Raw genomic sequence first — 25347 nt, 5'->3', positions numbered from 1 at the left:
TTTAGGATTTTCTATGTATAATATCATGTCATCTGCAAACAGGGACAGTTTTACTTCTTCCTTTCCAATTTGGATTCCTTTTATTTCTATTTCTTGTCTGATTGCTGTGGCTTGGACTTCCAATCTATGTTGAATAAAAGCAGTGAGAGTGGGCATCCTTGTCTTGTTTCTGATCTTAGAGGAAATGCTTTCAACTTTTCACTGTTAAGTATGATGTTAGCTGTGGGCTTGTCAAAACTGGCCTTTATTATGTTGAGGTACGTTCCTTCTACATCCACTTTTTGGAGAGCTTTTATCATAAGCAGATGTTGAATTTTGTCGAAACCTTTTTCTGCATCTATTGAGATGATTTTTATTCTTCAGTTTGTTAATGTGATGCATCACATTGATTGATTTGCAGACATTGAACCATCCTGCATTCTGGGATAAATTCCACTTGATCATGGTATATGATCCTTTTAATGTATTGTTGAATTTGGTTTGCTAATATTTTTGAGGATTTTTGCATCTATGTTCAGTGATATTGGCCTGTAATTTTCTTTTTTTGTGATATCTTTGTCTGGTTTTGGTATCAGGATGTTGCTGGCCTCATAGAATGAATTCGGAAGCATTTCTTCCTCAGCAATTGTTTGGAATAGTTTGAGAAGGGTAGGTATTAACTCTTCTCTAAACATTTGGTAGAGTTTACCTGTGAAGCCTTCTGGTCCTGGACTTCTGTTTGTTGGGAATTTTTTAAAATCACTGACTCAGTTTCATTACTAGTAACTGGTCTGTTTATATTTTCTATTTCTTTCTGATAATCTGTCTTGGGAGATTGTACATTTCTAGGAATTTGTCCATTTCTTCTATGTTGTCCATTTATGGTACATAATTGTTTGTGATAATATCTTATTGCCCCAGTTATCGAAGGCAGGTGAGGAACAGGAATTGGGAATCAAAGAGTTTGGTTTTTAAAGTATAACATGTTTGAGAGACTTACTAGATTTCTAAGTAAAAGTATTGTGTAGACTGTGAATATACCAGTCTGAAGTTCAAGGAAGAGATTCAATCTGGAAATAGGAATTTGGGAGTCATCAATATATATATAGCATTTAAAGCTATAGAAGTGGATAAGATGACTAGTCAGGGTTCATATTTGGGGTGTTACTACATCTCTAGGAGGATTTAGATATTTAAGGGGATGGTTTTGGGTGTCATAATAACTGAGGAGGCAATGGGCACTTAATGTGCTGGGGTAAAGAATACTAAGTGACGATTGCTAAATGTCCTGCAATGTATGGGACATTACTCAATAGAGAATTGTCTCAGCCAAAATGCCAGTGATGTTCTAGGGAAGGAGAGAGTGAAAATAGTAAAGAGATGAGATTCAGGGGCCAAATCTGGAGCTCTGCAATGTTTAGAGGTCAGGAAGAAGAGGAGGTTCCTGCAAGAGGCTACCTCAGTTGAAGTAGGAAGAAAACAAGGACTCTAAGAGTTGCATAGACCCCAGTTTAGGGAACACTTTAACAATTAATTACTGGAGCTGTGGTACCTAGATTAAAGAGGAATAAGTCCAGAGGCAGTGAGACTATTTTGGATTCTGTTGTGTCTTCAGGCAGTGGAGATGAAGAGATGGATATGAAATATGTTTTGGAAATATCTCATATGATGTGGAGGATGAGATTTCTGGTTTGGGCAACTAGGTGGGTGGTGGTAAGGTAGGAAATTGCAGGAAGGGGAAGGAGTAAGGATGAGTGGGAGGTAGATAATGAATTGTTTTGTGCATGTTGAGTGGAGGTTTATGGATATCTAAGTGGAGATGTTTAGTGAGGTGTGTGTGTGTGTGTGTGTGTGTGTGTGTGTGTGTGTGTGTATTTGGAGCTCATTCATTCAAAATATATTTGTTATTGAGCACTTACTATTTTCCAGGTACTATTCTAGGTGTTATAGAGATATAGCAGTGAACAAAAATAGGCAAAATACTTTTCATGAAAGAGCTTGTATTTTAGTGAGAGGAGATGATAAACACAATTTAAAAAGTAAATTTATACAATGTGTAGAAGATAAGTGCTCTCTGAAATATAAAGCTGGGAAAAGAGATAAAGCAGGGGTAGAATGGGGTGATACTGGTGATTGCGATTTAAAGTAGGATGATAGGGACTTCCCTGGTGGTCCAGTGGTTAAGAATCTGCCTTCCAATGCGGGGGACGCGGGTTCGATCCCTGGTCAGGGAACTAAGATCCCACATGCCGCGGGGCAACTAGGCCATGTGCCCCAACTACTGAGGCCGCGTGCCCCAACTAGAGAACCTGTGCACTGCAACTACTGAGCTGCGCGCTCTGGAGCCCACACACCACAACTAGAGAGAAGCCCACGCACCACAACGAAAGATCCCGCATGCTGCAAGGAAGATCCTGCATGTCGCAACTAAGACCTGAAGCAGCCAAATAAATAAATAAATATTTTTTTTAAAAAAGTAGGATGTTAAAGGAAGGCTTCACTAAGAAGGCAACACTTGAGCAAAGAACTAAAGGAATTGAGGAATGAATATCTGGGGAATGAGCATTCCAGAGTGAATAGCAAGTGTAAAGGCCTTGAGCATTCCTGGCAGATTCAAGGAACAGCAAGGAGGCTCACCTGCCTGACGTTTTAGTGAGGGAGGGAGAGCGTAGTTGAGCATGATGGGGGTGATGTGAGCATGGTCATCTGTTGAAAGTACTTTGGGACTTCCCTGGTGGTCCAGTGGTTAAGAATCCACCTTCCAATGCAGGGGACGTGGGTTCGATCCCTTGTCAGGGAACTAAGATCCCACATGCCGCAGGGCAACTAAACCTGCGTGCCACAACTAGAGAGAAGCCGTGCACCGCAACTACTGAGCCCGTATGCTCTAGAGCCTGCACACTACAACTACTGAGCCTGCGTGCCACAACTAAAGAAAAGCCTGCAATGAAGAGCCTGCACACTGCAACGAAGACCCAGTGTGGTCAAAAAATAAATTTAAAAATTAAAAAAAAAAGAAAGTACTTTGGCTTTTATCCTGAGCTTTTGAGAGGGATCTGGACTGAGCATATGTATAGGTTTGGGCATCTTCTGCACGTAGACGGTTAGAGAAGCCATGGGAATATTTCTGTCTTGCACATGCATTCATTTAGATGGAGACACAAAGTAGTCTCATTTTCTGCAAAGACTACACAGGATTCTTCAGCAAGATACCCTTCTGTTTGTGATTCTCTGAGGACAGGGGTGTGTTTGTTTGTTTTATTTTATCTTTGCCAGGTCTTAGTTGAAGCATGCGGACTCCTTAGTTGTGGCATGCATGCAGGATCTAGTTCCCCAACCAGGGATCGAACCTGGGCCCCCTGCATTGGGAGCATGGAGTCTTACCCACTGGGCCACCAGGGAAGTCCCAGGGGTGTTTTTTGTTTGTTTGTTTTTTATTTATGTTCTTGGCTGTGTTGGGTCTTAGTTGCAGCATGTGGGATATCTTTTGTTGTGGCATGCGGGCTTCTCTCTAGTTGTGGTGCGCGTGTTTCTCTCTAGTTGTGGTGTACGGGTTTTCTCACTCTAGTTGTGGCATCAGGCTCCATGGCATGTGGGCTCTGTAGTTGTGGCGTGCAGGCTCCAGAGCGCATGGGCTCTGTAGTTTGCGGCACATGGACTCTCTCGTTGAGGTGCGTGAGCTCAGTGGTTGTGGCACACATGGGCTTAGTTGCCCTGCGGCATGTGGAATCTTAGTTCCCCGACCAGGGATCAAACCAGTGTTCCCTGCATTGGAAGGCGCATTCTTTACCACTAGACCACCAGGGACGACACCCCAGGCGTGTTTTAATTGAAACTTTACATCAGCTAACCCAGGATCATCATCCCTATTATCTAGTGATAATGTGATTAACAGTTGAGGTACTACTGATTCTCCCTTCTCAATCTGCCTGTAAATCCTGTTACTTTCATTAACCATTTCAGATATTCAATTTTTTGTTATTATTGCCATTTCACTTGTTTACCAGATATTTATCCAGTGCCAAGTACATATGAAAAAAACGTGCTAACCTCAGATCTGTTGGCATGAGAGGTTGGATGGAGCTTTGTTTACACAAATGAACACACTGTATTGAGGTTTCTAATGACTGTTGCCCATATTAGTGACAATTTTCTAATTTCTTTTGTACTTGTTCTTAGAAGGTTAACACTCTACTAATTTGACTTCCCAGCTAGTTTTAGTGGTTGCTCTGGGGATTACAATTCACATTTTACCTTAAAACAATCTAGTTTAGATTAATACCAACTTAATTTCAGTAGTGTACAAAAAAATTTCTCCAATGTAGCTTGACTCCTTCTCCCCTTCTTGGTGCTTTATTCTCATATAAATTATATATTTATATATTACAAGCCCATTAACATGGTTTTATAGTTACTGCTTTATGCATTGTTTTTTAAATTAGATAGGAGAAGAAATAAAAAATACATTTATACCGTCTTCTTCTTTTGGGAGGGGTGTGCCAGCTGTCATGTGGGATCTTAGTTCCCTGACCAGGGATTGAACCTTTGCCCCCTAAAGTGGAAGCACAGAGTTTTAACTGCTGGACCACCAGGGAAGTCCCTATACTGTCTTCTTTATTTTTATATTTATCTATGTAGTTACCTTACTGGTACTCTATTTCTTCCTGTGGATTCTAGTTACTGTCTGGTTTCTCTTTATGTCAGCATAAAAGTCTCCCTTTAGTATTTCTTGTAGGCATGTCTGCTAGTAATGAATGCTTTATGTTTTTGTTTATCTGGGAATGTTATAATTTCTCCTTTGTTTTAGAAGCATAGTTTTGCTGGATATAGAATTCTTAGTTGACAGTCTTTCTCTTTCAGCACTTGAACATAAGTATGGATCACTTTGTGTTTATCCTACATAGACTTTATTTAGCTTCTTGGATGTGTTTTTCATCATATTTGGGCACTTATTGGCCATTATTTCTTTTTTTTTTTTTTGTGGTACGCGGGCCTCTCACTGTTGTGGCCTCTCCCATCGCGGAGCACAGGCTCCAGACGCACAGGCTCAGCGGCCATGGCTCACGGGCCCAGCCGCTCCATGGCATGTGGGATCCTCCCAGATCGGGGCACGAACCCACGTCCCCTGCATTGGCAGGAGAACTCTCAACCACTATGCCACCAGGGAAGCCCGCCATTATTTCTTCATCCTCCCATTTGCTTGTTTGTATGCTTGGTGGTTTGTATACTTGATAATTTGTTCTCTGAGGCTCTGTTCATTTTTCTTCATGCTTTTTTCTTTCTGTTCCTCATATTGGATAATCTCAATTAACCTATCTTAGAGTTTGCTGATTCTTCGGCCTGCTCAAATCTGCTGTTGAGCCTATCTAGAAAAATCTGTTTCTTTCTTTTTTAAATATAATTTCTGTCTCTGTTGAGATTCTCTATTTAATGAGGCATGATTCTCATACTTTAATTCTTTTTTTTTAAATTTATTTTAATTTGGCTGCATTGAGTGTTGCTGCACGCGGGCTATCTCTAGTTGTGGCGAGCAGGGGCTACTCTTTGTTGTGGTGCATGGGCTTCTCATTGCGGTGGCTTCTCTTGTTGCAGAGCACGGGCTCTAGGCGCACGGGCTTCAGTAGTTGTGGCTCACGGGCTCTAGAGTGCAGGCTCAGTAGTTGTGGTCCATGGGCTTAGTTGCTCCATCACAGCATGTGGGATCTTCCCGGACTAGGGCTCGAACCTGTGTCCCCTGCATTGGCAGGCAGATACTTAACCACTGCGCCACCAGGGAAGTCCCTCATACTTTAATTCTTTAGGCATGGTTCCCTTTAGTTCTTTGAATTTTTGCTTGTGTGTTCTTAGTTCCCAGACCAGGGATCAAACCTGGGCCCTCTGCAGTGAAAGCGCAGAATCCTAACCACTGGACTGCCAGGGAATTCCCTTCTTTGTAATATTTATAATACCTTATTTAAAGTCTTTGTCTAGGGCTTCCCTGGTGGCGCAGTGGTTAAGAATCCGCCTGCCAATGCAGGGGACGTGGGGTCGAGCCCTGGTCTGGGAAGATCCCACATGCTGTGGAGCAACTAAGCCCGTGTGCCACAACTACTGAGCCCGCATGCCACAACTACTGAAGCCTGCGCTCCTAAAGCCCATGCTCCGCAACAAGAGAAGCCACCACAATGAGAAGCCCTCACACCACAACAAAGAGTAGCCCCCACTCGCCGCAACTAGAGAAAGCCCACGCACAGCAACGAAGACCCCAACGCAGCCAAAAAATAAATTAATTAAATAAATTAATTTTTAAAAAAGTCTTTGTCTATTAAGTCCAACATCTAGGCTTCCTCAGATACAGTTTTATTGATTGCTTTCTTCCTCCTATATATGCACCATACTTTCCTGTTGATGTGTCTTATTTTTGTATTGAAAAGTGAGCATTTAAAATAATGTGGCGGGGGCTTCCTTGGTGGCGCAGTGGTTGGGAGTCCGCCTGCCGATGCAGGGGACGCGGGTTCGTGCCCTGGTCTGGGAAGATCCCACATGCCACGGAGCGGCTGGCCCCTGAGCCATGGCCGCTGGGCCTGAGCGTCCGGAGCCTGTTGCTCTGCAACGGGAGAGGCCACAGCAGTGAGAGGCCCGCGTACCGCAAAAAGAAAAATAATAATAATAATGTGGCAGGACTTCCCTGGTGGTCCAGTGGTGAGGAATCTGCCTTACATTGAAGGGGTCGCAGGTTCGATCTCTGGTCAGGGAACTAAGATCCCACATGCCGTGGGGCAACTGAGCCTGTGCGCCACGGCTACTGAGCTCACACGCCTCAACTAGAGAGCCTGTATGCTGCAAACTACAGAACCCACACGCTCTGGAACCTACACGCCACAACTAAAGAGAAGCCTGCGCGCCACAACGAAAGATCCCATGTGCCGCAACTAAGACCCGACACAGCCAAAAATAAATAGAATAAAATAAATAAAATGATAAATAAATCTTTTTAAAAATTAAAATAAAATAAAATAATGTGGCAAGTCTGCAAATCAGATTCCCCTCCTTCCTGTGGGTTTCTCATTGCTGTTTGTTGAGTGACTTCCCTGGACTAAATCTGTAGAGCCTGTATTCTTTGTTTTGTGCAGACGTTGAAGTGCCTGCTTGGTTGACTTAGTGGTTAGCTAATGATTAGACAGAAATTTCCTTAAATGCCTTGAACCAATAAGTTTTCTAGCCTTTGCCGAGGGTACTCTGTGTATATTGCAGTATGCCATCAATGTTCCTGCAGGCAATTTACAACTTTGCCTTAGCCATCACTTTCTGCTTGCACAGACCTCAAGGTCACCCAGAGGTGAGAGATTAGGGCCTTCTTAAGACTTTCCCTGAGCCCATAAATGCATGTGTCCTTCTAGATATCCAAGAATATGTCAGCTTTTCAAAGCCCCTTATAGACGTCTCATTCCTGAACATTCAAATTTTTTGGTCAGTGTCCTGTTAGCCCTAACTGGTATCATCACTGCCTTAGGCAGTTGGGATGTTAAACAGTTGCCACTGATTATTTTTGAAAAATGTGCTAAGGATAAGGTTGTTCACACACAACAAGCTCTGAGTCAGGTCAAATAAAGTAACTCTGAGAATGGAACTTCTTGGTGCTAATCAGATCAGATAGTAACAGTTCTCTGGGCATGGGGTTTTTGGGGAGCTCCAAATTTGTTCTGCCCCCTCTAGTGGTTGCTAGGCTGCTGGTTTTAATAACTAATGTTGTGAGGCTCTTGGTTTTCAAGGCTGCCAGAAAGCTAGGGGAGGAGAGGGAGATGGGAATCAGGCAAGTTAAAATGCCATAAAACTCACTGTACTTACCAAGATTCAGGCATTTTCTTTTTTTTTTTTTTTAATTATAGTAAAATATACATAATATAAAGTTTACCATTTTAACATTTTTTAAGGGTACTGTTCAGTGCCATTAAATACATTCACATTGTTGTGCAGCTGTTACTACCATCCATTTACAGAACTTTTTTATCTTCCCAAACTGAAACTCTACCCATTAAACAACTCCTCCCCCTACCCCGGGCAACCGCCATCCAACTCTCTGCCTGTATGAATTTGGCTAGTCTGGGTACTTCATGGAAGTGCAGTCATACAGTATTTATCCTTTTGTGTCTGGCTTATTTCAGTTAGCATAATCATCCATGTTGTAGTATATGTCAGAATTTCATTCCTTATTAAGGCTGAATAATACATACCACATTTTATTTACCTGTTCACCCACTGATGGATATTTGGATTGTTTCCACCTTTTGGCTATTGTCAGTAATGCTGCTGTGAACATAGGTGTACAAATATCTGTTTGATTTCCTGCTTTCAATTCTTTGGGGTATATACCCAGGAGTAGACTTGATGAATCATATGGTAATTGTTTTTAATTTAAAAATTTTTTGAGGAAGTACTATTCTGTTTTCCCAGCAGCTGCATCATTTTATATTCCCACCACTAATGCACAAGTGTTCTAATTTCTCCACATCCTCCTAACACTTGTTATTTTCTGTTTTTAATTTGGATAATGTCAAGTTTATCTATTTTTTTCTTTTGGTGTCATAACTAAGAAACCATTGCCTAATCCAAGGTCATAAATTTATGCCTATGTTTTCTTTTAAGAGCTTTCTAGTTTTAGCTCCTACATTTAGATCTTTTATCTATTTTGAGTTAGTTTTTTCAAAGTACCTTTTAAATTAAATTAAATTTTATTTACTTTATTTTTTGGCCACACCATGCAGCATGTGGGATCTTAGTTCCCTGACCAGGGATCGAACCCGTGCCCCCTGCAGTGGAAGTGTGGAGTCTTAACCACTGGACCACCAGGGAAGTCCTATTTTGAGGTTTTTTTTTTTTTTTTTTTTCCCGGTACGCAGGCCTCGCACCACTGTGGCCTCTCCTGTTGGGGAGCACAGGCTCCAGACGCGCAGGCTCAGCGGCCATGGCTCACGGGCCTAGCCGCTCCGTGGCATGTGGGATCTTCCCGGACGGGGGCACGAACCCGCGTCCCCTGCATCGGCAGGCGGACTCTCAACCACTGTGCCACCAGGGAAGCCCTTGAGTTAATTTTTGTATTTTCTATTTCATTAATTTCCACTCTAATCCTTATTATTTCCTTCCTTTTGATTTATTTTGTTTTTCTTCTATTATCTTACAGTAAACTATTGTGTTGTTGGTTTCAGATCTTCCTTCTTTTTTAATGTAGTATTTACAGCTATAAATTTCCCTCTAAGCACTGCTTTAGCTGCATCCCATACGTTTTGGTATTTTGCATCATTTTCATTCGTCTCATCTACTTCTTTATATATGTTGAGAGAGTAGCTGGAGGGCCTCTCTTCCTGGGGAATACTTAGAAGAGGAAGATTAGTACTTTGTCTCCTGCTGCTGCAACTGGTTGGTCTCAGGGTTACAACTAATAATTGTTACCTCTTTCCACTCTCCATTTCAGATTCCCCTTGCCCTCAGCTACCATCTCTGCCAGTCTCAATGGCTTTACTTAGTGGTATGACCTAAACCCTCATTCCTGAGGGATCTGAACCACTGGTTACCATGCTTTTCTCAGGTTAGAGTTTCCAACTTGTCTGTTTACTGTACTGTCAGAATTGGGAAGGAGAATACCAGTAGGCACCAAAGTGGATCATCTGAATTTTAAATATATTTTCATTGTGGTGCGGAATAGCAACCCTTTTTCTGATAATGAGGATTAGTTACCCCTACCAAGATGATAGTTCCTCTTCTTGCCTGATGATCCCTGGATACGAGGACTCCACAATGCCCAGGTGACAGCTGTAGCTTATAGCCTCTTGGGACTCTTGTCTCCTGTGGAAGTGTTCCTTTTTTGGTGACCAAGATCTTTAACTCTGCAGAACCCAGAGTTGCAGAGATAGGAAACAAAAATTCCCCAGGTGGGTCTTTGGGATTGATAATAAACAGGGTATGCTATTTCTACCCATCACCCCCCCGCCCCATTTCTCACATCCATGTATTTTTCCTGTTTTGAAGACCACTAGCATATAAAGGTCTTTGATTTGGTGTATATATTGCACCCTGGAAGATGGTACTCTTTTGTCATAAAATACGTCATTGAGTTGGTGCTTCAGCTGTGCCTTCATCAGGCCATTCCAGTGCTCTTTTAGGTTAGCAGATTCTAGGTGGTGTTGTATATATACCACCAGTAGATCCCATGGTCCTGGGCCCTCTCTTGCACTTACTTTACTACAGAGTGGGTCCCTTGTCATGAAATGATGTTATGTAGGATGATGCTTACTGGTAGATTAAACATTTCCTTAACTCTCATGTACTGTTCACTGCAGCCCTGAGGGCAGGAAAGGCAAATGTACAGCCAGAATATGTCCCTATTTCTTTCTTTTTTTTTTTTTTAATTAATTAATTTATTTGGCTGCTCCAGGTCTTAGTTACAGCATGCAGGATCTTTGTTGCAGCATGAGGGATCTAGTTCCCTGACCAGGGATCAAACCCGGGCCATCTGCATTGGGAGCATGGAGCCTTAACAGCTGGACCACCAGGGAAGTCCCCCTGTTTCTTTCAGAATAAATTGTTCACCTTTTCAGGGTGGAAGGGGCCAAATACAGTCAGCTTGCCATCCAAAGGCTGGTTGGTTTCCTTGAAAGATGTCATACTGGAAGCTTTGTGTTTGTCTCTGTTGCTGGCCCTTCGGGCTCTTGGTGGCGTCAGTAGCTAGAGCATACTTGGTAAGTAGGACTTCATACTGTTGTCTATGCATAGAGTATATCTCTGCCACATGACCACCTTCTTTCAGGTGCTCATTTTTCTAGCACTGGGGAGGCCATGACAAAAGATGGCTGATGTAAACTGGTTGAGTCATTGTCTACTTGGTTGTTTTGTGCTTTTTTCATGGTAGATGTTCTCTGATGTCTGTTAACATGTGATATGAAGATCTTCAAATGTGTCTATTCTTGTATCCTCCCACGTGCCTCTACCTTAAGACCTCCTTCCCCTAATTTTCTTTTTTTCTCCCCCTAATTTTCTAATCATTCTCCTTTTATGCCCCCTGACCAGCACATCAGGATATTTACCTGTGAGTCCACATATATTTTAACCTCAAACCAATTCTTTGTCTGCACAAAGTAGACAGTCTGCCTGAAGCTCTGCCCATTGGGCACTGTCCTTCAGTGCCAACCCCGAGTGAGGCTGTGGTGCAACCACTGTCCATTTTTGACTTGGACCCAGTGACAGCCATCTGTGAAGAAGGTGAGGGTTTTTCCTTTGTCAGCTGGCTGTGAGGGCCCCCCAGTATGGCCAAAGGTATATATGCTAATGAAGGGGCACTTTGCAACAATGGTAGATGATATGAGGGTTTGGGCTATCTGCTCATGCTCGTGACTTCTGGTCCTACTTGTGCTAGATACTGGTTGTATCACCTTCATCTTAATGCTGAATTATTGCTGGGTCCACCCAACCCTATGACTTGGTATCTCATAGAACCTAGGTCATGGTGGGTGATTCTGGATAAATGGTCACTTGGTGTCACATCATCAGGTGTTCTATATATGCTAGGACCCAGTAGCATGCCAGGAGTTGTTCTGCAGAAGGCATACAATTTTCCACTGAAAATGGAATGGCCTTGCTCCAGATCCCAGGGGTCTGCATAGTGATTCTCCCACTGGGGCTTGCCATAATACCATAGCATTTGCCAGATTGTTTGCCTCACCATCCAGACCTACCTGCAGAGTCCTTTACTGTTCTGGAAACTGGTAACTTTTTGTGTCACCTGATATAAAAGCCAGAACAGTATTCTTGGGTGTCATGCTTCCCTCTTAATGGTGGGAGGTGCAAGATGCAGTTGGTTACTTGGATGCCTTTACTTGAATGGCATGTTTTATCAAGCCCCTGACTACTGGGCCTATAAAAATTTTACTGATGAATGGGTGCCTGAATCTCTGTAGCATTTATCTTTCACCCTCTGGAGTCCATGTGTTCTGTCAAGGCCTTCAGTGTGCTATCCACCTCCTGTTCATCTGGCCCAATTAGCATGATGTTATTAATATAGTAGGTCAGTGTGATATTCTACAAGAAGTCTATATTATCATAAGACTATATTACATGAGACAGTGGCAAAATTGACATGGTCCTGTAAAAGTATGCTATAATCCATTCCATGTGAATGTGAATTGTTGCTGATCCTACTTTCTTGACGGGATAAGAGAAAAAGAACTTATTCCTTCGATCTCTGACAGTGTACTGTGCTCTTGGGGCCGTGTTAATTGGCTCTAGCAAAGATACCACATCTGGCATGGCAGCTGCAGTTGTCGCTACTATTAGATTGAGTTTGTGGTAATCTACCTTCCTCCAGGATTTATCTGGTTTCTGCCGGGACCACACTGGTAAATCCTGCATCCTCTGGGGGTGTAGCACTAATTTCTGCCATCTCCCCTCCCTTGCCCCCAGAATACAATATTGTTTTCTTTTGTGTTTATTATCTTGGAAGGTGGGATGGGGCACCCACCTTTAGAGGCTTCCTTCCACTTGGCCTTCTCCAGTATAACTCCTATCCCATAGGCCAAGGACTCACTAACTTCCAGGTATGTCTGTTTCAATTATACATTCAGGGTCCAGGGAAGTGACCACCAGGATGGTTCACACACCCAGTGGGCCCATCGTGAACTGGACCTTGGCCAGGGCTCAGTTTATTTCCTGGTCCTCATAAGTCCATGATTATACTTCCAGACTCCTGGTGTCAATGTCAACCTATCCTTAAAATGTTAGCATTCCCGTTTACGCAGTTTACTGTTACCTGAGTAAATGACCGTAGACAGAGCTGACTACATAATTTGCATGCTGATTACACCTGGATTGAGAATGGGCGAGAGAAATTGCCCACCAAAAGTACGTGGCACTCCTAGCCCAGGCAGGGAAAGGATGGCCAGCTGGGACCAGAGGGAGTGGCCAAGAGGCCGCTCCTGGGAAGACAGGAAGAGGTGGACTGTGTGTGAGCTGAGGCTTCAAGCCCCCAGCACATGCTTCATTTTCCCCCTCAGATTTCACTTATGGAGCAGAAATTCATAGATAAAATTATTAAGAATTTTAAGACAGTGACTGCAGAGCATTAAACTTCAAGTGCAGGGACCTTCTGAGTATGGAGTCCGTAAGACCTATAGTATATGGGTCTCTTAGGCCATAGGTTTCTCAGGGAATTGTTATACTTGCTTTGGTGTTGCAGGTTCTTTTCTCTTGGGTACCTGGCCTCCTTCAGTCAAAGGGGTCAGGATCTGAAACTGGCTCATGTTCAGACACTGGGCATGGATTCTGATATTTTTTTATTGAGGGGACTGACCTCAGCATCCAGATCTTCCATCCCTGATTTCTTTTGATGTTACAGATGGAGAAGTGCTCTTATTAGCTGCTTGTCTATTTTGCTTCATAAATACACCATGCTTTATTAACTATCTCTGCAAATCTGTGAGTCGGATTCCTTTGACTGCCACTCTGACTTTGCTGATCTTTATAGTAAGTGTCTCCATCTGGCTTCAATCATTAAGTACCATGGCCTGGTCTCCTTTGTTTTAGGGTCCTATCATCACCGTTGCTATCAGTGGCATTAGGGGGTTTTTTTGTTTTATACATCTTTTTCTTTTTTTGGTTGTGTTGGGTCTTCATTGCTGCGCGCGGGCTTTCTCCAGTTGCGGCGAGCGGGGGCTGCTCTTCATTACGGTACACTGGCTTCTCATTGCAGTGGCTTCTCTCGTTGCGGAGCATGGGCTCTAGGTGCGTGGGCTTCAGTAGTTGTGGCACGCGGGCTCAGTAGTTGTGGCTCGGGGGCTACAGAGCACAGGCTCAGCAGCTGTGGCGCACGGGCTTAGTTGCTCTGTGGCATGTGGGATCTTCCCAGACCAGGGATCGAAGCCGTGTCCCCTGCATTGGCAGGCGGATTCTTAATCACTGCACCACCAGGGAAGTCCCAGTGGCATTAGTTTTATAACAAATTCTCTGTGGAGAACAGCTTTTAAACTTCTTAATGATGCTGGTGCCCCTCTCACCAGCACATTCCTTATAGTATCCTCCCAGCCATTTCAAGGAACGTAATACTTTTTTCTGACCACTTCAGCAAGCCAACTTCACTAAGTGAGCCTTTTAATCCCTTCCTCCCCTGTCTGCCACTGCAGTTTTGTCATTGCTACTTATCATGGGCCATGACTTTTCCAGCTTTTAGGAACCATCCTAGTGATAAGTTCATACCATATTCTGAGGTTTTTGCCAGGGTGTTAAATCCTGTATCTCTGTAGAGTGATCAGTAACTTTATGTTCTGATTCTGATGTTCAAGCACCCTCAGAATTCACATTTGCTCTCACTTAGCCCCTGCCAGTACATGCTGGCTAAGTCTTGCAGCTCCCTTGGGTTATAATTCCTTTGTGACCTTATCAGGCACAAAATATCTGGGCTGGGTTATGCCCTGACCTACTACAAGTTAGGAGGCATGGAGGTGGCAGATCCTGAGGGGACATTGTTTATTGAGCAGGGTGGGGAGGCCTCTGCATCATCTTCAAGTGCGGGAAGAGTGCTAGCTCTTACAGAGATGGTGAGCCAGTTTCGCAGTTTCAAGGGCCCTATTGCATTCAAGATATTGGAGGGGCATCAACTCACTTGTCTCCATCGCATGTATGAGGGTCTCGTTCTTTCCCAGTCAGGGGCCTGACGTGGCATAGCATACCTCCCTTGGCTGAGAGTTAACCTTCCTTGGTGCTCGGCTACTCTGTTGATTAACTCTTGGGCCTGGTCTCCAGCTTTTTCTCTCCTCCTGCTGCCACAGAAAAGAGCCTCTTTATGAATTACCAGGAGGCCCTGGGGTGTTCATATTTGACTTTTTTAAAATTACTTATTGATGCTTACTTACTTATTTATTTAGGCTGCGCCACACAGCTTGTGGGATTTTAGTTCCCAACCAGGGATTGAACCCCGGCCCTTGCCAGTGAAAGCATGGAGTCCTGACCGCTGGACTGCCAGGGAATTCCCCACATTTGACTTTCAGTTGACTGTTGATCACTCTTAGCTTTTTGTTATCTTCTTCTAGAGCATCAGTTAAGTTTAGTAATAGCCGTTCAATTCCATTGTCATTATAGTTATTTCCCCCTTACTCTTCAAGTACCTCATCAATCCAATCAACTAGATCATTCTGTCCATAGATAGATCATCATTATTCACCACTAGTGAAAGTTTAAGAATTGTACCAGCACCTTGTGCCAGGGATTATCTGGTTACCTACCACCACCAGTGGGGTCCTCAGTGCTATCTAGTCTGTGAGGATTCAACTCCAAAACCCCTTCACAGTCCTAATTTTCTCAGATCACTGCCAGCCCCCACTGTTAGTAGGTTATATTCTCTGAAAAGCAGACTCTGAATTGGAGTTTAGTATTCAAATTGTTAACTAAGGAGTGCCCTTGGGATCAAAACTATGAAAGAGATAAAAAAGCAAGATTGGGCAGATTTGATCCTTGTTTTGATTAAGGGTGAGGGAGGTTGAAAATCTATACTTATTCGACTTTTTTCAAAATTTTTTTGTTTTATTTTAATACTTGAGCATTCTTAACTTACTGAACTACTTTCTACTTTCCTCAGGCAAAACCAATTCCTTCATTCTATGATATCCTCATATGCTTTCCCAGATGTTTATGTGAGTTTTGTGAGTTTTGTTTGTTTGGGGGTTTTTTTGCATAAAAATTTGGCTTTTTGCTGCTCTCTCTCCTTCCCTCCCTTCTTCCCTCTCCCCTTCCCCACCCCTCCCTTTTTCCCTTTGTCCCCCCTCCCTAAAAAATAAAAAAAAATTTTTTTAACTTGCTTTTTTCCTTACACTCCAGTAAATTCAAGATGGAGATTGGAAAGGGAACTTATATCTGTACCTCAACCCCCTTAAAATAAATCCCAGTTGGCAATGTTCTCACTTAATAAGTTGTACATTTCTATAATGTTCTAGTTTTAAACTATAATCAGTGTTACTGAATTGGGTTTATTTTTTAAGAAATATAAAAGGTGATGGATTTTATGTTTTAAGTATATCATTTACTTTTTTCTCTTTTTAGAAACTATATACCACCTCCCTAAACTGGTTAATAGTGGCATGGAAGATCCATTTGGTGAGTATCACCTACATTTTTCTTAGTAAATGATATTTGTGTTTTATCCTTACCTCCATTAAAGCTTTGAGAATAAATTGATTTTTTTCATGTTTAGTGTGCTAAGCTCTCTAGTTTATCAGTTCTCAAACTTTTTGGCCTCAGGATCCCTTTATACTCTGAAGTATAATTGAGGGCCCCAAAGAGCTTTGTTTGTATGATTTATATCTATTGATATTTACTATATTACAAATTAAAATAGACATTTAAAGATATTAATTCATTTCAAAATAACATTAATAAACCCATTATATGTTACATAAATAAAATTTTTTAATGAAAAATAACTCCCCAAATAAAAAAGAGTAACAAGAAGAGTGGCATTGTTTTACATTTTGCAAATCTCTTTAATGTCTGGTTTAATAGAAGACAGCTGGATTCACATATCTGCTTCTGCATTTAATCTGTTTTGTTATCACATACCCTGTAGACTCTGGAGAATTGACTGATTGGAGCTAATGAGAGTGAAAAGGCAAATAGCACTTTTGTAATATAAAAAGTAATTCTGACATTGCTATGCGTCATCTCTAGTAGTTCCTAGACCACACTTTGAGACCTAATGCTCTAGAATGGTAGTTACTTCAAATACAGCAAAGAACCAGTTGGCAAGTTAAAATAATAAGTTTTAAATTCTGTAACAACATGGTTAAGGGAGTATAAATCTAGATACACAAAGGTTTTGTATCTACCTTTTTGACTAAAAAGTCAGTCACTGTGTATTGAACTCTGTTTTCCTATTGACTGCAATTTCACAGAGAGATACGGTCTGAGATAGTTAGTAGGCCATTTTGAACACTTGTGCCTTGGGGTGTTTATTGAAGCTTTTTGAAAATTATTGATGTTTCTTTAGTATCTGTAGAGTTATATCCGTGCTTTAAAAAGTTTCTCTGTAGGAGAGAAATGGTATTTCTACCATATTTTAAAATTCTCTAAGATGAGACATCTTAGCTGCTTTCCAGGCTTTTATTTTATTTTTTATCATTGTGTTCTGAATCCACAGCATTTTATTTATTTATTTATTTATTTATTTATTTATTTTTGGCTGCGTTGGGTCTTCATTGCTGTGCACAGGCTTTCTCTAGTTGCGGTGAGTGGGGGCTAGTTGCAGTGCATAGGCTTCTCATTGCGGTGGCTTCTCTTGTTACGGAGCACAGGCTCTAGGCACGTGGGCTTCAGTAGTCATGGTGCACGGGCTTAGTTGCTCTGCAGCATGTGGGATCTTCCCAGGCCAGGGATTGAACCCGTGTCTGCTGCATTGGCAGGCGGATTCCTAACCACTGCGCCACCAGGGAAGTCCCCAGGCTTTTAAACTATTAAGCTACTCACCTTGCCTACATGTTATTGGAAATACTTTTAAAAATTTTTCCTGTGGTCATCTAGAAAGCCCTTTGGGGGAAAAATTCACAATTCCAGTGTCATTGCTGTACAGCTTCATTAGAATTGTTGAACCACAGCTGAAACAAGCCTTCTATTACTTTTTAGTTCCCCCCGATACGATTTAGAATTTTAAAAGTAAAGGTGGTGTGTAAAAACTTAAGAAGGAGCCTTTCCATTATCTTAAGTTGCAGGAAACTTCGTAGTTTTTTAGGTTTAACACATTGTATATCCTTAAATTTACATTAATCACTATGCTAATGAGTATGTAAAACATTCTTGTACATTGATGCATATTGTACCTCCCACAATTAAAAGCGTAACAGCCAAAAAAAAAACAAACCCACATATTATACACTTGGAAGACTAGTTAGGACGTACTTCCCACTTTATATGCATCAGCAAAAAAAAAAGCAACCAGAGAAAGTTTTCCTTGTTAATAACCTCATTATGCTAGAGGCAGGTTTTGTTTTTGTTTTTGTTTTTTTAAAAGATAGGTACTTTTATTTTATTTATTTATTATTATTTTTTTTTGGCTGCGTTGGGTCTTCGTTGCTGCGCACGGGCTTTCTCTAGTTGTGGTGAGCAGGGGGGCTACTCTTTGTTGCAGTGCGCTGGGCTTCTCACTGTGGTGGCTTCTCTTGTGGAGCAAGGGCTCCAGGCACGCAGGCTTCAGTAGTTGTGGTGCATGGGCTTAGTTGCTCCACGGCATGTGGGATCTTCCCGGACCAGGGATCAAAGTCGTGTCCCCTGCATTGGCGGGTGGGTTCTTAACCATTGCGCCACCATGGAAGTCCCAAGAGGCAGGTTTTTTTTTTTTTTTTTTTTTTTTGCGGTACGCAGGCCTCTCACAGTTGTGGCCTCTGCCGTTGTGGAGCACAGGCTCCGGACGCGCAGGCTCAGCAGCCATGGCTCACGGGCCCAGCCGCTCCGCGGCATGTGGGGTCTTCCCAGACTGGGGCACGAACCCGTGTCCCCATCAGCAGGTGGACTCTCAACCACTAGGCCACCAGGGAAGCCCAAGAGGCAGGTTTTTTTTTTGTTTTTTTTTTTTTTCCAAGAGGCAGGTTTTGATTCGAGCATTTTGTGCTTCTTCACCAAATGGGGAAAAGTCTGAATCTCATTTTATGGCAGTGTAACTTGAAGTAGTAGTGTAAAAAAGGTTCCAAGTTTATATTCTACTCACACACAGTTACTGTAGATGACTGAAATTAGGCTCTTTGGGCACCTGGTACAAGTAAGTAACCAGATAGCTCAGATTAATAGCTTGTTGTCTTGCTTTGAAAAGACTGTTGTTGAAAACCTTGCCAGATGAGAATTTCTCCTCTGATTTTAATGACCCTAAATGGCTTCTTTAGGAGTTTGGCTTTTTTCACCCTGTAGTGTACCTTGCATCTAGCTCATCAGTGAAATCCTTATTTTGAACACTAGAGGGCAGTCAGTACTTTATTCATAAATTTGCAGTTTCTTTACAAATTAATTCTTAAGGGCGTTATTTATGAACAATTTGGTGAATCGAGTTGATATAGTTGCTTGGTGACAAATCCTAAAGAACATGTTCGTATGATAAACTAGCGTAACGTACGACAACTCCAAAGGCTTTTATGGGAAACATTTTTTTTTCTGCTGAGTGACCTCCTTACCTCACCTAACTTAAACATAACTTAAATGGAATTTAATCTAATTAATTAAACTTATTATTAAGCTAATTAAATCAACTTAAATTAAATTTAAATATAATTTAAATTTACTAGAGAATACCAAAGGGAAAGTTGCTATGGAAGTTACAGTTGGCTAGTAGTCAGTTGAAATATAAATTAATATGTGCTTTTGATCACTAATATGAGAAAATGTTTGTCTTCTGTGCTAGTGAGAGGATTTTTTCCTCTTATACTTTTATTTATTTATTTATTATTTTGGCTGCATTGGGTCTTTGTTGCTGTGCGTGGGCTTTCTCTAGTTGCTGTGAGCGGGGGCTGCTCTTTGTTGCGGTGCGCAGGCTTCTCATTGCAGTGGCTTCTCTTGTTGCGGAGCATGGGCTCTAGGCGCGCGGGCTTCAGTAGTTGCAGCACGGCGGGCTCAGTAGTTGTGGCTCTTGGGCTCTAGAGCGCAGGCTCAGTAGTTGTGGCGCACAGGCTTAGTTGCTCCGCGGCATGTGGGATCTTCCCAGACCAGGGCTCGAACCCGTGTCCTCTGCACTGGCGGGCGGATTCTTAACCACTGCGCCACCAGGGAAGCCCTTATACTTTATTTTTATTTTTTTAATTTAATTTGGTTATATTCCCTGTGTTGTACAATATATCCTTGTAGCTTATTTTATGCATAATAGTTTGTAGGGTGTTTTTTTTTAATTGCTCACAAAACATACATATGATAAGAATCTGGTTTATTGAGTTATGGTCCACTCAGTGCCATTTGAAAAGGAAAAGAATTCTGAATGTAAAATGAATTTGTTTCTAAGAAGATGGAGCCCCTGGAAGATGGTTGAGAATTTTGTTACAGTTAGGTTAACTAACAGTTATGTAGATACATTGGAAAAGAATTATTTGTTGCATTCTGAAAATTAAAGTGAGAGATTTTTACCCATCACATTCTAGTGGGACAGACCTAAGGCCTCTAGGACCTTTCTTACATGGACAGATGTTTACACATTTTATTATATAATATTCTAAAATCACATTTGTTAATGCCACCACTGATCTCACCAGAAAAGTCTTTAAATATTGGGAAGTTGGCAGGCTCACTCTAGTGGATATGTTTTCCAAAATTAGAATTTTCTCTTGAAAGCTTGACATATATCACTGGCAACAAGTACTGTCAGTTTTATTTGTAGTGACAGGCTCCATTCATTTTTGAGAAAATATCTGTGAAATATCTAAGCTTGAACAAAATAGTTTGTCATTCAGTCTTTCCAGTAAAAGCAGTACTTCATGAAACAAACTGGCCAGTTCAGCTTGCAACTCAACTACACAGGTGCCTTAACTGAAGGTAACCATTGTACTTACCATTTCATCATGCAAAATAGTAAAAAGACACATAGAGGGCTTGAGATTCATTAAAACTAATAATAGTTTTTACGGCTTTATCAAGGATATTCTTAAATTGGCATTATTTTTAACTGTAATTATGTAGTGGTGAAGATTATGCGTCCTACTACAGTTTGGTGCTACTGCCTTGATATGTGTGAAGGTGCCAGCAGTTTTGCTCACCATTGCTTTTGTACCCTTAGTACCAGTGTCAACATGATGAAAAAGGCAACAAATTCTTTAGTATTATTAAGTATATCATTGTACCTCTTGGGTCCTGAAAGGATCTTGGGGGATACCCAGACATCAGTGGACCATACCTGCTTCCGTTTCCTAATTTTCAGAGTCTCTTCTGTGGAAGTCATGGACAGAGTCAGGACTTAGTCCTGGAAATTGTTTTGGGCAGGGCTTCAATCTTGGACACTTGGCAGAAGTATGGTCAGAGAGAGTGAGCTGCTCTGTGGTCTCTCCTAAGTTGATCATGACCTACCTGAAGCTTTTAGGAATAAGTTAAAGAACACTTCTGTGGGTGAAATGAGTGTTCTGAGCTCATTAGGCAGCTCAGTATTTTGAGAAGAAATTCACCAGCATTTAGTCAAGATGAGCTCACCTGGGCACTATCTTCTTATCTTTAAAAAGAGAGTAAATGGCAGCAGAGATCTTGGTGACAATAGCCTTCAGTATGTCTGTTGAGTCACATTGCTCCAATATGGACAGGTGTCTCCCTGTGTGTGGTACACAGCTGTCATCCTGGGGTATTCTTATTCACCTGGGAGCTCTGCTTCTCTCCTGTGTTGGCTCTTTTGTTTCCTAAATCCCATGTCTTCTGCTTTCTTTCTTTTTTTTTTAATATTTATTTATTTATTTATTTATTTATGGCTCCGTCAGGTCTTATTTGTGGCGCTTGGGCTTAGTTGCCCCACAGCATGTGGGATCTTAGTTCCCTGACCAGGGACAAACCTGCGTCCCCTGCTTTGGAAGGTGGATTCCTAACCACTGGACCACCAGGGAGCTCCCGCTTCTTCTCTCTTGATTGCCAATAGCTGCTTGATGATGGACTCCTGAAATAGTTCTCTAATTTTCATCTCTTTTTTTCTTTAGCTCTACCTCCTGAAAGATTTCTTTATCTTTATATTCTATTAAATTTTTCTTTTCGGGCTTCCCTGGTGGCACGGTGGTTGAGAGTCCGCCTGCCCATGCCGGGGCCACGGGTTCATGCCCCAGTCTGGGAAGATCCCACATGCCGCGGAGCGGCTGGGCCTGTGAGCCATGGCCACTGAGCCTGCGCGTCCGGAGCCTGAGCTCCGCAACGGGAGAGGCCACAACAGTGAGAGGCCCGCGTACGGCAAAAAAAAAAAATTCTTTTCTACTATTATGTTTTTTAATTTCTAGGAGTTCTTTTTTTTTTAAGATTTTTTTTTGATGTGGACCATTTTTAAAGTCTTTATTGAATTTGTTACAATATTGCTTCTGCTTTATGTTTTGGTTTTTTAGCCTCAAGGCCACTTCTGATCTTAGCTCCCTGACCAGGGATCGAACCCACACCCCCTGCATTGGAAGGTGAAGTCTTAACCACTGGACCGCCAGGGAAGTCCCTAGGAGGTCTTTTTTATTCTCTGAATATTTCTTTCATAATATTCTTTATTGTTTCAACAGATTTACTTTGCCCTGCATAGGCTCTTTTCCCCCAAAGTTGTTTTCCTTTGTTTGTTTTGATCTCTCTTATGTAAGAGTTTTCCTTTGAAGTCTAGTAATAATTAGCTGTCTGCTTATGATTAAGAGTGGTGAGCTTTAAATTAGAAGCTTTAAATGCATAGGCTGGTTGCCTTTGGGCCTTACTATAGTGTGAGCTTCTTGTTCCTATTGTTGAGGAACATGTCTGTTACCAGTATCAGGGTTCAAGGGGCGGAGTCTTCTCATCACTGGATGGTAAAGGGTGATGAAGACTGGGAGGGTTGCTGCATTCAGTATTCATTATGTTCACTCAATTCCCCTCAGTTTTTCATGCTCAACCGCCTTTTGAGTCCCCCAGTCCAGAGACCATTTGTTTTATGCCTTCCAGAAAACAGGCCTCCAGAATTCTGCCAGGGTTGGTATGGGACAGACATTCAAGGTCATGGAGTGGGGAAGGTGGTAAAGGAATCAAACAGCTTTTACCCTGATTCTCCTTATTTTATTCCCTTTCCTTTCAAAGGGACCTGGTAGAATACAATGAAAGTATTCATTGTTTATTTATATTGGTATAAGCTACTAGTTTTCTTTTTTAAAGTAAGGGCCACACTGTACATAAGTGCTGGGGGAAGACAGGGTCCAGAGAAAATACGTATACATTTTAAGCTACTGTGATGCTTCATACCCTGCTACTTTTAAAAATGGCTTATTCCTGCTTCTGCTTTCTTCCTCCCTTCTCAAATGTTTATGGGTTAACAGCCATTCTCTCTGTAGCACACCCAGGAAAAGGGACTGAAACCCTGGCATATGAAACTTCTTCTAAAAGGTTTTTTGGGGTAGGAGAGGATCTGTATATACTAAATTGCCTTCTCAAAATGTTTTAAATTTTCTAACAACTTCATTAAGTTTCTATATACCCTCCCTTCCACAGAAGAGAGCACAGTTTGTTGAAAAAAAAGTTTTTGGTTGTGTTTGATGAAATAATTATTTAATGAGATAGATTGTTGTTGTGAAGCCTGAATTTCAAGCTAGGTGCAAAGGCTTTATTCATATGCATGGTATTCTGGGAACAGATTAAACAGATTAAACAAGGTAATATCACCTTTAAATTAGAATTTGTATCACATAGGAAATATGAGAATCAGTTTGTTGAAGTGGAAAACAGAAACCATATCCTAAACAAATAAAGTCAATTGTTTTCTTCCTATTCTGAATCTGAATTTATAAATCATTATTATGTTTTAAAGGGGGTTTTCCTAACCTTTCAAGGACATTTGTTAAGGAACCATGCTCAAGACTAATGCATTTCACTTAAGTTCACGGGAAAATTTTTTGTGATGTTATCATGTTATTAGTACTTGAAGCTCAAAATATGCTAATAACACAGCCCTTCCCTCCCTTCTCTTTAAGAATGAAGGCAAAATATGAACTTAATTAGTTTTGAGATTCTTAAGGTGTAGGAGATAAATTCCTCTGGAATTAAACAATGCCAAAAATGATGTTACTTCTATTTTTTTCCCTGTGGTGTTCAATAGAAATTTAATATAGCATTATTATATGTATATTAAATATCTTCTGTCATCTTATTTTCTGATAAGAGTATAACTTATGAAGGGCAAGATCTTTTTACTGTTATATCCTACTGCTCAATAGTAGGCAAATTTGTATGTATTTCTTATAGTGGTTTTAAATTTTCTGCATAAGATAGAATTAACAATCTTAAGGGAAATAGAGTGCATAGAACACCATGAAAGTTATAGTAGAACACTATGAACTTTAATAACACAGATGCTCTATAATTATTTTTTTCTGTCAATAGGAAAAGATGAGCCATCTTTGTAGTCATGCAAGCCTGAAAAGTAGTGATGCTGACATTCTGGACCATCTCCCATATCGTCTCACCACTGTTCATCACTTCTGATTGCTACTTACTCCCTAGAAAATCATAGAAAGTATGATGGGTGGACTAAATGTGTAGATGATTTTCCATCCGAATTTATTTCCGCATACTGAGCCCTTCACCAGTGGGTCTTGGACAGGGATTTCCCTGGTGGTCCAGGGGTTAAGACTCACACTCCCAATGCAGGGGGCTGGGGTTCAAGCCCTGGTCAGGGAACTAGATCCTGCATGCGTGCCGCAACTAAGACCCAGCACAGCCAAAATAAATAAATAAATATATATATTTTTAAATGTGTCTTGGACACTACATAGGCAATGATTATAAGAATGAAAATTAAAAGGGAGGGATAGTGGGAATTCCCTGGTGGCCCAGTGGTTAGGACTCTGAGCTTTTGCTACCAGAGGCCTGAGTTCAATCCCTGGTCAGAGAACTAAGTAAGATACCCAGTAGCTGCGCAGCACGGCAAAAAAAAGAAGAAAAAAGAAAAAGGAAGGATAGAAGGTTTTCACTTATCATTTTGTATCTTCCCGTGTGGTTTGCATTTTCATCTATATACATATATTACTTTTGGTTTTTTAAATGTAAAAAAGGATTTTATCTGGATTGTAGGGTTATGGGTGTTTTAGTTCCTTCTTTGTATTCCTCAGTGTCAAAAATTAAAATATGTAAAATTATTTCTTAAAGGAGATAAAAGAATAAAAGGGTATTGTTAAAGGGTATTAAAGACTATCATGGTCATTCTACATTCACAGCTTACCTGCTACACCTAAAATTACCACTTTACTTCTGTACTTAATAACGTGTCCTTTTAAATATATATATGTTTTATTCTTCCTATGAACTGTCAATAGATTCAGCCTACCCTACCAAACTCCATCATAGTTGACTTGTTCCTCATCCATTCATTTGTTCACTAAACACTAAGCAAAATCAGCAAAGCAGTATATCCTAACAGTTAAGCCCTCAGGCTCTGGAGTAAGCAAACTTGGTTTCAGATCCCAGTTCTGCCACTTTGTGGCTGTGTCCTTTTGGGCAAGACAGTTACTCTCTAATCTTAAGTTTATCCCTAAAGTACAGATATGAATTTTACCTTTCCCACAAGGTTGCTATAAAAATTAAATGGGGACTTCCCTGGTGGCACAGTGGTTAAGAATCTGCCTGCTTGGGACTTCCCTGGTGGCACAGTGGTTGAGAATCGGCCTGCAAATGCAGGGGACACGGGTTCGAGCCCTGGTCCAGGAAATC

At 41.4% G+C, this 25347-nt stretch overlaps 1 protein-coding gene across 9 annotated transcripts in view; it reads left to right on the top strand.

Annotated features, from left to right (window-relative positions):
• Positions 1-25347, top strand: part of PHACTR4 (phosphatase and actin regulator 4) — a 116968-nt gene that overhangs the window by 24859 nt on the left and 66762 nt on the right. For 5 of the 9 annotated variants that reach the window (XM_030872418.3, XM_030872399.3, XM_030872457.3 and 2 more), the window contains exon 2: positions 16039-16092. In XM_030872418.3, coding sequence (XP_030728278.2) covers positions 16077-16092 — 16 coding nt within the window. In that variant the 5' untranslated portion in view covers positions 16039-16076. Of the gene's footprint in view, positions 1-15577; positions 15633-16038; positions 16093-22025; positions 22092-25347 lie in introns of those variants that run through there. The other 4 variants (XM_070045658.1, XM_070045659.1, XM_060309060.2 and 1 more) reach the window with 4 other exon arrangements.

This window comes from Globicephala melas, chromosome 1 (genome assembly GCF_963455315.2).
Source record: "Globicephala melas chromosome 1, mGloMel1.2, whole genome shotgun sequence".
In the NCBI taxonomy this organism is placed as follows: domain Eukaryota; kingdom Metazoa; phylum Chordata; class Mammalia; order Artiodactyla; family Delphinidae; genus Globicephala; species Globicephala melas.
This window is presented reverse-complemented; position numbering and strand designations above follow the sequence as displayed.